Here is a 12,986-nt window from a genome sequence, read left to right on the forward strand (position 1 = left end):
TCTTCTTCTTCTTCTTCTTCTTCTTCTTCTTCTTCTTCTTCTTCTTCTTCTTCTTCTTCTTCTTCTTCTTCTTCTTCTTCTTCTTCTTCTTCTTCCTTCACTGAAGACCACAGATAGTCATTTTTACACTTGTCTCTGCTAATTAGAGTGCTAGAGATACCACTCTAATGGCAAAAAGTGAAGAGGACCTAAAAAGCCTCTTGCTCAGGGTCAAAGAGGAGAGCGCAAAAGTGGGCTTGAAGCTCAACATAAAAAAAACTAAGATCATGGCATCCGGCCCCATCACTCCTTGGCAAATAGAAGGGGAAGTCGTGGAAGTAGTGACAGACTTCACGTTCCTGGGATCCCAGATCACCGCAGACTGTGACAGCAGCCATGAAATTCAAAGACGCCTGCTCCTTGGGAGGAAAGCAGTGGTGAACCTAAACAGCATGATAAAAAGTAGAGACGTCGCCCTGCCAACAAAAGTCCGCATGGTCAAAGCAATGGTATTCCCAGTAGTCATGTATGGCTGCGAGAGTTGGACTATAAGGAAGGCCGAGCGCTGAAGAATAGATTCTTTTGAACTATGGTGCTGGAGAAGGCTCTTGAGAGTCCCTTGGACTGCAAGAAGATCAAATCAGTCAATCCTAAAAGAAATCAACCCTGACTGTTCCCTGGAAGGCCAGATAATGAAACTGAAGCTCAAATACTTTGGCCACCCAATGAGAAGGGAGCACTCCCTGGAGAAGAAGACCCTGATGCTGGGAAAGACTGAAGGTCAAAGAAGACGGGGACGGCAAAGGATGAGATGGTTAGACAGTGTCATCGATGCAACGAAGATGAAATTGAGCAGAGGACGGCGGAAGACAGGAAGGCCTGGCGGGATCTGGTCCATGGGGTCGCGAAGAGTCGGACTCGACTGTGCGACTGAACAACAACAACAACTCTGCTAAGGGCCCATGGCTCCTTGGTTCTTTAGCTAGGTTCAGGAGTAGGAAGGAAAGGTAGATTTCTCTTTTGCTCTTCGTCTATGGCCATCCCATCTTTTCTTCCTCAGTCTGGCGAAAGGGCAAAGATCTGGTCTAGTGTCAGTCTGGCAGTGGTGCAGTCAGGGAGGGTTGGTTGGGGGGGCATGAACTGAGTAAGGAAAGGTGCAGGAAAAAAGTTGTGTTGAAAATACACGAGGGGCATGGAAGGGAGGCCATGTCCAGGGAGCCCTAATTTGCAAGGCCTGCCCTGAGTGAATGGATTGATAACTTGGAGCCAGTCTGTATGATCAGGCTGCACACACCATGCGGAGTCGGAATTCCAGATGTGCCTGCAGGCTCAAAAGTTCGGGGAGCCTGATTTAGATCACACTACTCCTTTGCAGAGTTCTCTGCCCTGGCTTCCTTTTTCTTCGCCTCAAGCTTCTCCTACTTTCTTTCAGATGCATCCATGGTCTGTCAGCTTTATAATGGGCATGTATCCCGCCACTCTGTTGAACAGAGTTTAAACCAATGCCTCCCTCTAAGCTGTGGGGTCTTGTGAGCAAGCATTCTACTATGTGAGCTCCTGGCATTAAAGCTGTGAGCCAGCAATTTGGGTACCGCGTAAATTAGCTTGCTCTGGAGCCATCCTTCCTGGGCTAAGACAAAAATGTGCGAGCCGGAGGCTAAATAAACTGTGAGCTAAAACAACTGTGAGCTAGCTCACACTCACTCACCTTAGTTTGAACCCTTCCTCCAACTTAAGTTGCTCTTAATCCAATGGAAAAATAGCTTAAGTTTGTGGAAGGCTTTCTTAGGCTGGGAGAGAGTCCTCCAACCTAAGGTGGAATACAAGCCATCTTCTCCTCTCGTTTCCATATTCTCCTCCCAGACCTCTTGCTTGGTAGCTGTCAGTCTCCTGAATGAGCCTAAGGTAAGCAATTGTGGTCCCTGCATCTTCTTTCCTTGATACCAGAATGGCTTTGTATCAGGCCTTTGACGATTACAGTACTTTCTTTTGTGTAAATATTTTTTTTTATAACAAAAGGACAAAGACAAAAAAAAACAAACAAACAATAGTACAAACTACTACAAATCATACAAACAAACAAAAAACAAACAATAGTACATACAAACATTCAATGGGAGAATCTCCAGCGCTTTGAGTTAGCTGTTAAGTTGTCCGTTCGTCTCTCAGTAAAAATATGTTTCCACATCTTATATTGTTAAATATACCTTTTGTATATTTTATTATAGATATTCTCATTGTCCTCTATTTCAGTTGTGTTCACATTTCATTTAATGTATCCTTCAATCCAACTGTAAAGTCTTGACCATGTATTTTCGTAATTCTCCTCTTTATGTCCTTTAAAAATTAAAGTTAGTCAATTTCAGCAGTTTCCAGTAGTTTGTTTATTATTTCTTCTTTAGAAGGTATCTCTTTTCTTCTCCAATATTTAGCATATAATATTCTAGCAGTTGTAACTACATGTACAATAAGATAGGAGTCTTGCTTTTTTACAGTTTTCTGGAAGTATATTCAATAAAAACAATTCTGGTATGAAAGATATGTTACCTTTAAAAAAAATTGCAATATTTCATGTATCCAAGCCCAAAACTTTTTACTTTTCTCACAAGTCCACCACATATTTTTTTGACATTTCCGACAGTCATTTGACATATTAGGATAAAATTTAGATAACTTATCTGGTGTAATATACCATCTATAGAACATATTATAAATATTTTCTTTGTAAGAAATTGCTTTGGTAATTTTTATATTTGCTTTCCATATCTTAGACCATTGATCTAAATCAATATTATGGTCCAAATGTTGAGCCCATTGAACCATAGAGCATTTAACCACTTCATCCTCGGTTTTAATTTCTAACAATGTAACATATAATTTCTTAATAAACTTATCATCAGTATAGATCAGTATTTTATCTATTTCAGTTGGCTTTTCATAAAAACCCATTTGTTTGTCTTTAACAAATTTTGATTCTAATTTTGCTCTTTCCCACCAACTCATATCTATGTTTTTTGAGGTTCTCTATTGTCTTTAGTTGGTTTTTATTATCCAAAAGATCTTCATATCTATACAATAATTTTTTTTGAAATAAATTTGGATTTGTAAAAGCTTCATGTGGTGAGACCCATTTGGGTGTTTTAACATTAAAAAGTATTTTAGTTTCTTCCCATACAGTAATGCTCTTCTAAGAACGTGTTGCTTGAAGTATTTATGTATTTTATCTCTATCATACCACACAATTGCATGCCAACCCTATAATAAATTGTGTCCTTCTAATTTTAATAACCTTGTATTTTGCGGAGTAATCCATTTTCTCACCCAGGTCAATGCAGCTGCTTTGTAGTATAGAAGCCAATCTGGAAAAGCAAATCCAGCTCTTTCTTTTGCATCTTGCAGAGCTTTTAATTTAATTCGTGGCTTCTTGTTTTGCCATATAAATTGTGATACCAATTTATCAAGTTCTTTAAAATATTGTTGGTTTTGAATAATTGGAATTGTTTGGAATAAAAAAAATCAACTTTGGTAAGATATTCGTTTTTATGGTAGCTAGGTTTCTCATCAAGGATATCTTGGATATTACAGTACTTTCAAGTGGCTCCTGACTTTGCATCTCTTCATGCTGTTTTCCCCAGACTGTTCCTCCTTTCATTGGTTTGATTGTTTGTTTTTATTTTCCTTCCCTAATAATAATTAAGTGTCATCATGTCTCAACTAACTTATGGTGATGACTAATGGGTGGTTTGATAGTGCCTGCCTCTGCATAGCAACCTTGGACTTCTTTGGTGGTCTCCCAATTCAAGTGCTTAACCATGGCTAATCCTGCTTCATTTTCAAACTCAGGTTATTGAGGCTGCACCATTATTTTCAATTAGATCATGAGTCGGTGGGCAAGGCTGTACCTTTTTTTTATCTTCATGAAGCACCCAACAAATGTAGTGCCAGGTCACCATGTTGGTTCTACTGCAGCATGAATAATTAGAGCTTTTTGTGGCACCTAACAAGCTTTTCCTCCAGCATAAGCTTTCGTGGAGGACATTGGGGCAGAACCAACCACCCTTGAAGAAACCTTTCTCCAGGCGAAGGAATTTCCCTTTGAGTTAAATGGCTCTTCCTCCACACTTAAGTTGGAAGAAGGCTTCAAGTTTTGCTCAGTTGAGTGGTAGAATAGGAGTAGGATCCATCCTGTTGCCATTTCTCACAGCAGGAACTCATTAGCATAATAGGCCACACCCAACAGCAGAAACTCATTATCCTATTAGGCCACACCCCAGACAGTGCAGCTCATTAGCACATTAGGCCTCCCCCCATGCTTTCCCTTGACTTGCCTGGGCGCCCCAGGCTGCAGGGAGCCCAGGCAAGCCGGCCCTTGGACAGGCCGGGGAAGGCATGGGGAGGCATTTAAATGCCTCCCCGATCCTTTCAGGGTGGCCCTGGTCCGCCCGCCTCGGAGTCGCCGGGGGGGGGTCACTCTCCAGGCCTTCCCTCTGTAGCCAGGCACGCAGATGTTTTGGCTGTAGTGGGCGTGGCCAACTCTGAAGCCAGCCGGAACTCCGTTCCTGCCCAAAAATAGCCCTGCCTTCAATGTGACTGCTTTGAAGGATGGAGCCCCATATGTAGGACCAATCACGTGAGTCCTTCCCACGTGACACAATTTACTCCACCCACATAGTTTTGCATTCCCAAGGATGTCTATGGCTGTGTGGCAGGAAGCCACCGAAAGCCGCTTCCCTGCCTCTGCGGCGATATACGACGAGGGCCCCTCGGCAACCTTTGATTGACATCAACGCAACTACATTCATTCAGCACCCACATCATTAGATGTGTTGCTGTTTAGCAGTTCAATTAAAGCAAGAAGCAGAGCAGATGCAACTGGGCAAAACAAACAGGCAGCTTGAGTCAGCCTTCATAATCTGGCAAGACATCCCATAAATAAATGCAGTCACTTGCTTAGCATGCTTAAGTAGTTTGCTGCTCGAAACAAGGACCTGCTCGCCTGACAGGCCTTTTGAGGAAGAGTTAAGACGTGGCAAATTAGCTTGATGTCTTCTGGAGCCTGACACATTTCAAAGAGGAAGATAACGCTCTTTGTTCTCCACCTCCCCCACGCACACGCCAAATACACATTACCTTAATTAAGAGTCTGCACTTATTGTCTCTAGCAACATCTCGAGCTAAACAGAGCGCCCGTGCAGAGATGACTTTGTTTCCGTATTGTCCCTGTCAGTCTCGCATGCCACAGTGAGATAACTTCTGAACTGTGAATGCTCTTCACTGAGAATCGCTATTGCTCTCATGTGGAAACCACGGGTCATTTCCTGCAGGGAGCGCACAGGAGCGGAGCTCCGGCAGTAAAGAGCCCAGGGGGCGGGCACATGCAGCAAGCCCCACCCCCTGCTCCCAGCAGCCCTCAGTCAGAACAAGAAGCAGCCAGGTAAGCTGCAGAGCTCCCCCCGGCCCCCCGGTCCAAAACAGTCCAGTGGCACCTTTAAGACCAAGTTTTATTCAGGTACAAGCTCTCCCTCCTCTGGGAGGACAGATCTGCCTGCCGTAGTTCTGATAAGGCCGAGAAAAACCAATAAATAACAACTGTGCACTGACCAACCCACCCAAGAGCAATAGAAAAGAGACTTCAATTCAATAAGTAATGCATGTAATCCATCATAGGATGGAGGCATTTTGGTCCAACTTACATAGTAGCAACCCTTGTAGGTGCTTTCTAGAATTTAGGAGACCTGGCCCATATAAAACCTGAATGATTTTGTACCTGTTAAGAATCTGCTTAGAGACTGCTTAGAGACTTACAGTATTGGCTTATAGCTCCTGTGGAAGGACCTGAAGTCTGAAACACTAATTTATACCTAGGAAAAGTGTTGAAAAGTGGTGGACATCTGACTTTGTTGTGGACATCTATTCCAGACTTGATTGTTATGAGAGATTGTTATTCTGGACTTTGTTCTTTCCCTTTGGGATATTATGTATTTGTGTATCATCCTATGATGGATTACATGCATTACTTATTGTATTGAAGTCTCTTTTCTATTGCTCGTGGGTGGGCTGGTCAGTGCACAGTTGTTATTTATTGGTTTTTCTCGGTCATTGTTTACTGTGGACTGTATTGTTGTTTTTGTAGTTCTGATAAGAGCTGTTATTGAAAAAAAGCAGTTTCTGTCAAGAGCTCTCTCAGCCCCACCTACCTCACAGGGTGTCTGTTGTGGGGAGGGGAAGGGAAGGGAGTTTGTAAGCCACTCTAAGACTCCTTTGGGTAGTGAAGGGCGGGGTATAAATCCAATCTCTTCTCTTCTTTTTCTTCTTCTACAAAATGTGCACACAAACTAAGCAGTATTGTATTCAATGTTCCCTCTAAGCTGTGGAGTCTTGTCAGCAGAAATTCTACTTCGTGAGCTACTGGCATTAAAGTGGTGAGCGAGCAATTTGGCTGCTGCATAAATTAGTTTGATCTGGAGCCTTCCTTCCTGAGCTAAGACAAAAAATGTGTGAGCCGGAGGCTAAAAAACTGTGAGCTGGCTCACACTAACTCAGCTTAGAGGAAAGACGCCTGGGTTCCTGGGGCAGGACTTAGAATGATCATACAAGGATATATTAATACACTTAGTGTAGCTGCCCTTCCTTTATCGGTTCATCTTAGTTTGTTGGTGTCGAGGATGTATTGTTCATATAGCTACGTAACAAAGGCTGGTATGGTTTGTATCTTCCCTAGAAACTTTCATAAATTTTATTCCAGTCTAGTTATCATTACCTGACCTGGATGGTCCAGGCCAGCCCGATCTCGTCAGCTCTCGGAAGCTAAGCAGGGTCGGCCCTGGTTAGTATTTGGATGGGAGACCACCGCGGAAGACCTGTGTTGTGACGCAGACGCAGGCAACGGCAAACTGCCTATGGATTTCTCTTGCCTTGAAACCCCCACAAGGTCTCAGTAAGTCAGTTTTGACTTCTGGGGAGAGGAGTTATAATATATTTGGAATCACTGTTGAATGATTTCAACTCTGTGTCAAAGTTCTCGAGGAATCTAAATCCCTGGCTTTCCTTTGATAGAACGATTGATAAACCAATTTTAAGCCTGTGGTGTAGGTAGCCCACCTATGGTGCTAGATAGATGTGCAGTATATCCCTTTTTGTTGATCAGTGCGTTCAAACGTAATGCGTGAATGTCAAAGGATTGGAATAAATAGATGTTTGGCTACTGAGATGTAATATCTTTGTAGAAAATGTTTGCGTAGTTTGGAATGTCAAAATCCTGGTATTTTTTCCTCCCAGAGTTTTATGGCAAATTACGTAGAGGTTGGAAGGCAAAGTCCTTTCCATTTGCTCCATTTCTCTATCATTTTCATATTAAGAATACTTTGATGTAAAAGGGTGGAAACTGATCTCCTTAGAACAGGGATGTGATTTGGTTGGTCCTGTGGAGAATGAGATAGTGAAGAGGGCATTAGCTCTGCAGGTTTCCTGCAGAATTCGGCTCATCCTCCGAGGCATAACAGGAGATAAAAAATCTCCTTCCTACCAGGGTTAGAAGAGCAATGAACTCTCTTCTGTACTTTCAGAGGGCGGCCATGTTGGTCTGAACAGCCGGACGAGTCCAGTAGCACCTTCAAGAGGAACAAGATTTGGGAGGGATGTGAGCTATCTGAGAGTCAAACCTTCATTGGGGCATATCTTGGTGCAATAATTGCCTTCTGTTTCATGCTGTTTTATGGGATTTCCCATTTTTCTTTCCCAGTCTTATTTTTCACTTATCTCTCTGCTCTTCCTATAAGAAGGTCAAGTTAGCCATTCCGTTCATCTCTTCTCCCCCTTCCAATTTTATCTTCCATTAAGTTTGGCCTAAGACATAATGGAAGCAGTCTAAGGTTCTCAGTAAGCTTCGCACTTAGGGTTGGTGCCAGTGGGGGGTAGGGTTGCCAAGTCGACTGGACTCACCGGCGGGGGAGCGTCGCCGGGGTCCGGGAGCTGCCGAGGGACGTGCACGCGCGCGCACTGCCAGAACGTCACAGGAAGTGATGCACAACATAGAACATGTTGGGGGCGTGGCCCCAATCGTTGGAGGGAAAACCATAGTTTCCCCTCCGATGATTGGGGCCACGCCCCCAACATGATCTACGTGGTTGCGTCACTTCCTGTGACGCAGCCACGCTGCGCTTCGGGGGGGATCCCCCCCGGGCCCGATTCCGCGGCGACGGAAATCGGGCCTCCAAAGCGGGGGTTTACCCGCCCCCCGCCCCCACTTGGCAGCCCTAGTTGGGGGGGAGATGGGGGAGGAAGATGCTCCGGGAGCCAAAAGTGTCACCCCTGACATGCCAATGCCAGGAAGTGACATCGTGCGCTGTGCCTATGTCATCCAGAAGTGACGACATAGGCCTGTCGGAGGTGACGTTCTGGTTTTTGGCCAAAACTCTATGGTATAATCACCCTCAAACCATGGAGTTTTGCCCAAAACCAGAGCGTCCCCCCTCCACGTTCCTACGTCACTTCTGGGTGACGCAGGCACGTCGCTACATGTTGCTGTTGGGGGGGGGTTCCTCCAACCGGCCAAGTGGCCGGCAGCAGGCAGGAGCCCACAAAACTGGGGGGATTCCCCCACCCCTAACTGGGGACTGGCCACCGTATCCACACTTGAGCAGGGATTCCCAGTGAAAGGCCATCACACTGTGTAAGGATTGGAAAGCAAAATCTAGTGCTAACATGGTGCAGCGGTTAGGAGTGGCGGACTCTAATCTGGAGGGCCGGGGTTGATTCCTCACTCCTCCTCCACATGAAGCCTTCTGGGCGGCCTTGGGACAGTCACAGTTCTCTCTGAGCTCTCTCAGCCCCGCCTGCCTCACAAGGTGCCTGTTGTAGGGAGAGGAAAGGAAGGTGATTGTCAGCCGCTTTCAGACTCCTTAAAGTAGAGAAAAGTGGGGTAAAAAAACCTTTCTCCTCCTTCTTCTTCCAAATAATGGGATTGGTGCTCAGGACTGTACTAGATATGTAGCACAAGTGGGGCATTTAGACAATCTGTGTGCTGTGTTTGCATGCCGTTAACATAAATTGAATATATTTGTCTTAATGGGGGATTTAACAGGCAAACCACAGCACTTGCAACAAACAATACAGCACACCGTCTAATATAGCCAGGAACAAAACAACTGTGAGCTGAAATACCCGCAAGTATAAATGTACAAAAAGAGACTTCAATAAAGTGAAAAGAAGCATATAATTAGCAATATCAGTGACAAATATTACATATGGGAATGAAAAATCCACACAATCCATGAAGGGAAACAGTCATGTCCAGAGAAGAGATCCAACACTTTTCCTAGGTAGTTTATAGTGTTTCAGACTCCTGGTCCTTCTTCAGGAACAAAGAACAACATAGGAACAACATGATGTTATTCAACTTCTTTATGGGCTAGGTCTCCTAAGTTTTAATATGCACCTCTAGGGTTGCTTCTATGTGAACAGGACCAAACATGCCTTCTGAGTTAAAAAAACAAACAGCCTAGAGGGAACATTGGTGATCATCCATTAATACTATTCTAGTAATGATGTTCCAAGTTTCAATGGTGTCACTCTTTCATGCCGTGTTCAACAATTCTCTCTTAGCTGCTTCCATAGGAAATTGTCTGCCCCAGCACTCAATAACCTGGGTCCGTCACTGGATGAAATAGTACCTGCATATTTCTCCCCTTATTATAAATTTGTTTCTGCATCGAAATTCTGTTCATGATCATGGACAACCTGTGTTTATTTCTTTTTACTCGATTCTTTGTTTCTTAGTTTTGGGAGGGAGGGTTGTAGTGTGAATTCTTAGAACTTTACAGCTGGGTTCACGTCAGCAACGCAGTTAGGTCCAGTTGCCCAAAGCAAAAAGGTTGACATTGAGTTATTCCAGATAGCCGGAGTTGGACTGGTTGCTCTGATATCGGTTACAGGTTTTGGTTCCCCTCGGAAAGAGAAGATTATATGCTGTGCACCCATTGCTTATGCCAGCCACGCTTATAAAGTACCCCGTTATTGGACGGTGAGTCATTGTCTAACTGTGTTTAATTTCCTCTCTTCCAGCACTTACAGAATCCGGCCAACTTCCACAATGCAGCTACGGAGCTCTTGGACTGGTGTGGTGACCCAAGAGCGTTCCAGAGGCCCTTCGAACAGAGCCTGATGGGGTGTTTGACGGTACGTCAACTGCTTATTATCTAGCCCAGGTAGTAGGAGGTGGAAGACCTCTTGCTGAGACCATGGAGAGCCACTTCCAGTTGGAATAAATACTGAACTAGATAGACAAATGGTCTGACTCAGTCGAAGCTAGCTTCATGTGTTCATCAGTCTTGTGTATAAGTCAGAAAGATGTCTTCCCTTGACATCAGATGCTCAGAAAAGCATCACCTTCTGGAGCCAGTTTGGTGTAGTGGTTAGGAGCACTGGCTCTAATCTGGGAGAACCAGGTTTGATTCCCCACTCCTCCACGTGTCGCTGCTGGTGTGACCTTGGGTCAGTTACAAGTTCTTTCAGAGCTGTTCTCTAAAGGGCACTTCTTGAGAGAGCTCTCTCAGCCCCACCTACCTCACAGGGTGTCTGTTGTGGGGAGGGGAAGGGAAAGGAGATTTGTAAGCCACTCTGAGACTCTGAGGGAAGGGGAGGGTATAAATCCAATCTCCTCCTCCTCCTCCTCCTCCTCCTCCTCCTCCTCAAGCTTGAGGTCCAATGCTTGGTCTCTTGGCTGCTATTACACAGGCCCTCAAAGGAAACTTTGATCTGTACACAACTTTGGGGGAGGTGTTTCTCAGTTTATACGATCAGCCTGGAAGATGTTCAGAACCTGCACATAATCAGATATTTGCACAAAGGGGTGGTGGCACTAGTTAGCCCGTTAAATCCTGTGTCCTGTGGCACCATGCTCTGATTTACAGGGTCAGAAAGAAAACATAAGAACATAAGAGATGCCAATGTTGGATCAGGCCAAAGGCCCATCCAGTCCAACACTCTATCACACAGTGGCCAAAAATACCAGGAGCCATCAAGAGGTCCACCAGTGGGGCCAGGACATTAGAAGCCCTCCCACTGTTGACCCCCCCCCAAGCACCAAGAAGACAGAGCATCACTTGCCCCAGAGCCCCTATCTATACCTTGTGGCTATTAGCCACTGATGGACCTCTGCTCCATATGCTTATCTAATTCCCTTTTGAAGCTGTCCATGCTTGTAGCCACCAGCACCACCTCCTGTAGCAGTGAATTCCATGTGTTAATCGCTCTTTGGGTGCGTTCAGACAGGGCGTTTCAGCCGGCATAAACTGCACCAGTTCCAACCGGTGCAGTTTATGCTGGCTGAAACACGATCACACTTTCTTCCTGTCTGCGGAGCCCATCGCTGTATGCCCGTTCACACACAGCGGGCGTCGGCGGTTTGTTTTTTTTTAAACTCAGTTTCCGCATGCGCATAGGCAGCCATCCACAGAATGGCGATCTTCACACATGCGCGAAACACCCTGTCCAGAAAAGCATGCCCTGAAGAGAGTTTTAAAGAGCAAACTGGCCTCCCTGAGGTCCCGGACTCCTCTAAAACCTTAAACTAATGACCTTTTCTTCTTCTTTTTTAAACAAACGCTGGGGCGAAGCTTCGTCCAAGCGCATATTGCCGACCTAACAAAAAAAATGGCGGGCGAAAAGCGGAAGCCTCGGGCTTCTGAACGGAAGTGGCTCTACAACGGTGGAGAGCGATCAGACGGGGGCGGGGGTAAAGCGGTTACAACCGGTGCACTCAGGATACCACCAATTAGGGACCTAGTGGCAGAATACAACGGTTTAAAGCTCTTTGCAACGGTTAGGGACGGAAGGCAGATGTTCTGCGTGTGAATGCCGGTAAGTACACTGATTCCAACCGGCACCTATACCGTTGTAAATGCCCCGTCTGAACGCACCCTTTGGGTGAAGAAGTTCTTCCTTTTATCTGTTCTAAGCCTACGGCTCATGAATTTCATGGAGCGCCCACAAGGAGTTCTTGTTGAATCAGTTCATAATGGGAGATTAGCGTGATTGAGAGATAACGTGTGCCAAGCTAACTAGATGATCTCCTCTCTTGGGTTTTTAGATAGTAGTGGGTATCTTTTCTTTATCCCTTAATGTAGTCCCCTTCCCTATTTCTGTTGCAGTTTGTAGTCTTTATAAAAATGCAAAAAGATAAGAAATACTAAGAGGGAAGGCAGCCTTGAACAGGTCATTAACAGTTCTTCATTTTTTAATGGCCAAGTTGATCCTTCTCGTGTCTGTGGAGAAGGAGAAGGGATATTTGGAGCCTATGAGGAACAGGCACGAAGGGTCACGTCCGCGACTGCTCTTTCAAAACCTCATTTAAAACAGAGTGTATTCCCTTTTCTGCCTCAACAGCCAAAGCATCCCCATTAAACCTTCAACGCTCGAATCAAGCGATTTTCTAAGTATTTGGGGTGACTGAATTCTCTCTTCGGCTCATTTTCTTAGGGAAAAGTTTCCCATTTGTTACTTAGATATAATTAATTTTTTTTCCTCGTCCATTGCCAAAAGGAAAACGAAATTACCATCCAGTCGGCAGAATTTTAATTGCAAATATTAATGCTCCCATCTCCGAACTCTGTTTGGGGTAATTTCGAGTGCATGCAAGTACCGGAACGCAGAACACTATCAGTTAGCAATCAGTTGACTTTTCTTTTCAGTAACCCAGAAGCTAGCAAAATTGAAGTGTGGGGGGGGCGCATTTGGGTGCCAGCGGTGGGCGGGGGCTTTATGCACACTTGTCTCTTCTGCCAGTTAAGAGATTCCCAGTGAAGCAACACACTGATTCAAAAGGAGTTTTGTAAAGAGCAGTTAACAAAGTTAAGGGAGGCATGTGGTCTTAGCAATGGGATGGACTGGCTAAGGACGCTGAGTGAGTAGCAGAAAGCAATCCCTTCTCACAGCTTTCGAAAGAGAGAGAAGGGGGGAAAGGACCACTATTCAGGAAAAAAGGAAACGATAGTGAGTTGATTGTTTGA

At 44.9% G+C, this 12,986-nt stretch overlaps 1 protein-coding gene across 1 annotated transcript in view; it reads left to right on the forward strand.

Moving 5' to 3' along the window:
* LOC107120823 (zinc finger MIZ domain-containing protein 1-like) overlaps window positions 1-12,986 on the forward strand; it is a 258,073-nt gene that overhangs the window by 235,821 nt on the left and 9,266 nt on the right. Inside the window, exon 5 of the mRNA XM_015423595.1 lies at window positions 10,042-10,155. Within this exon, the coding sequence (XP_015279081.1) occupies window positions 10,042-10,155 (114 nt within the window). The remainder of the gene's footprint in view (window positions 1-10,041; window positions 10,156-12,986) is intronic.

The sequence above is a fragment of the Gekko japonicus genome, unplaced genomic scaffold, assembly GCF_001447785.1.
Source record: "Gekko japonicus isolate JY-2015 unplaced genomic scaffold, Gekko_japonicus_V1.1 scaffold1941, whole genome shotgun sequence".
Classification (NCBI taxonomy): Eukaryota; Metazoa; Chordata; class Lepidosauria; order Squamata; family Gekkonidae; genus Gekko; species Gekko japonicus.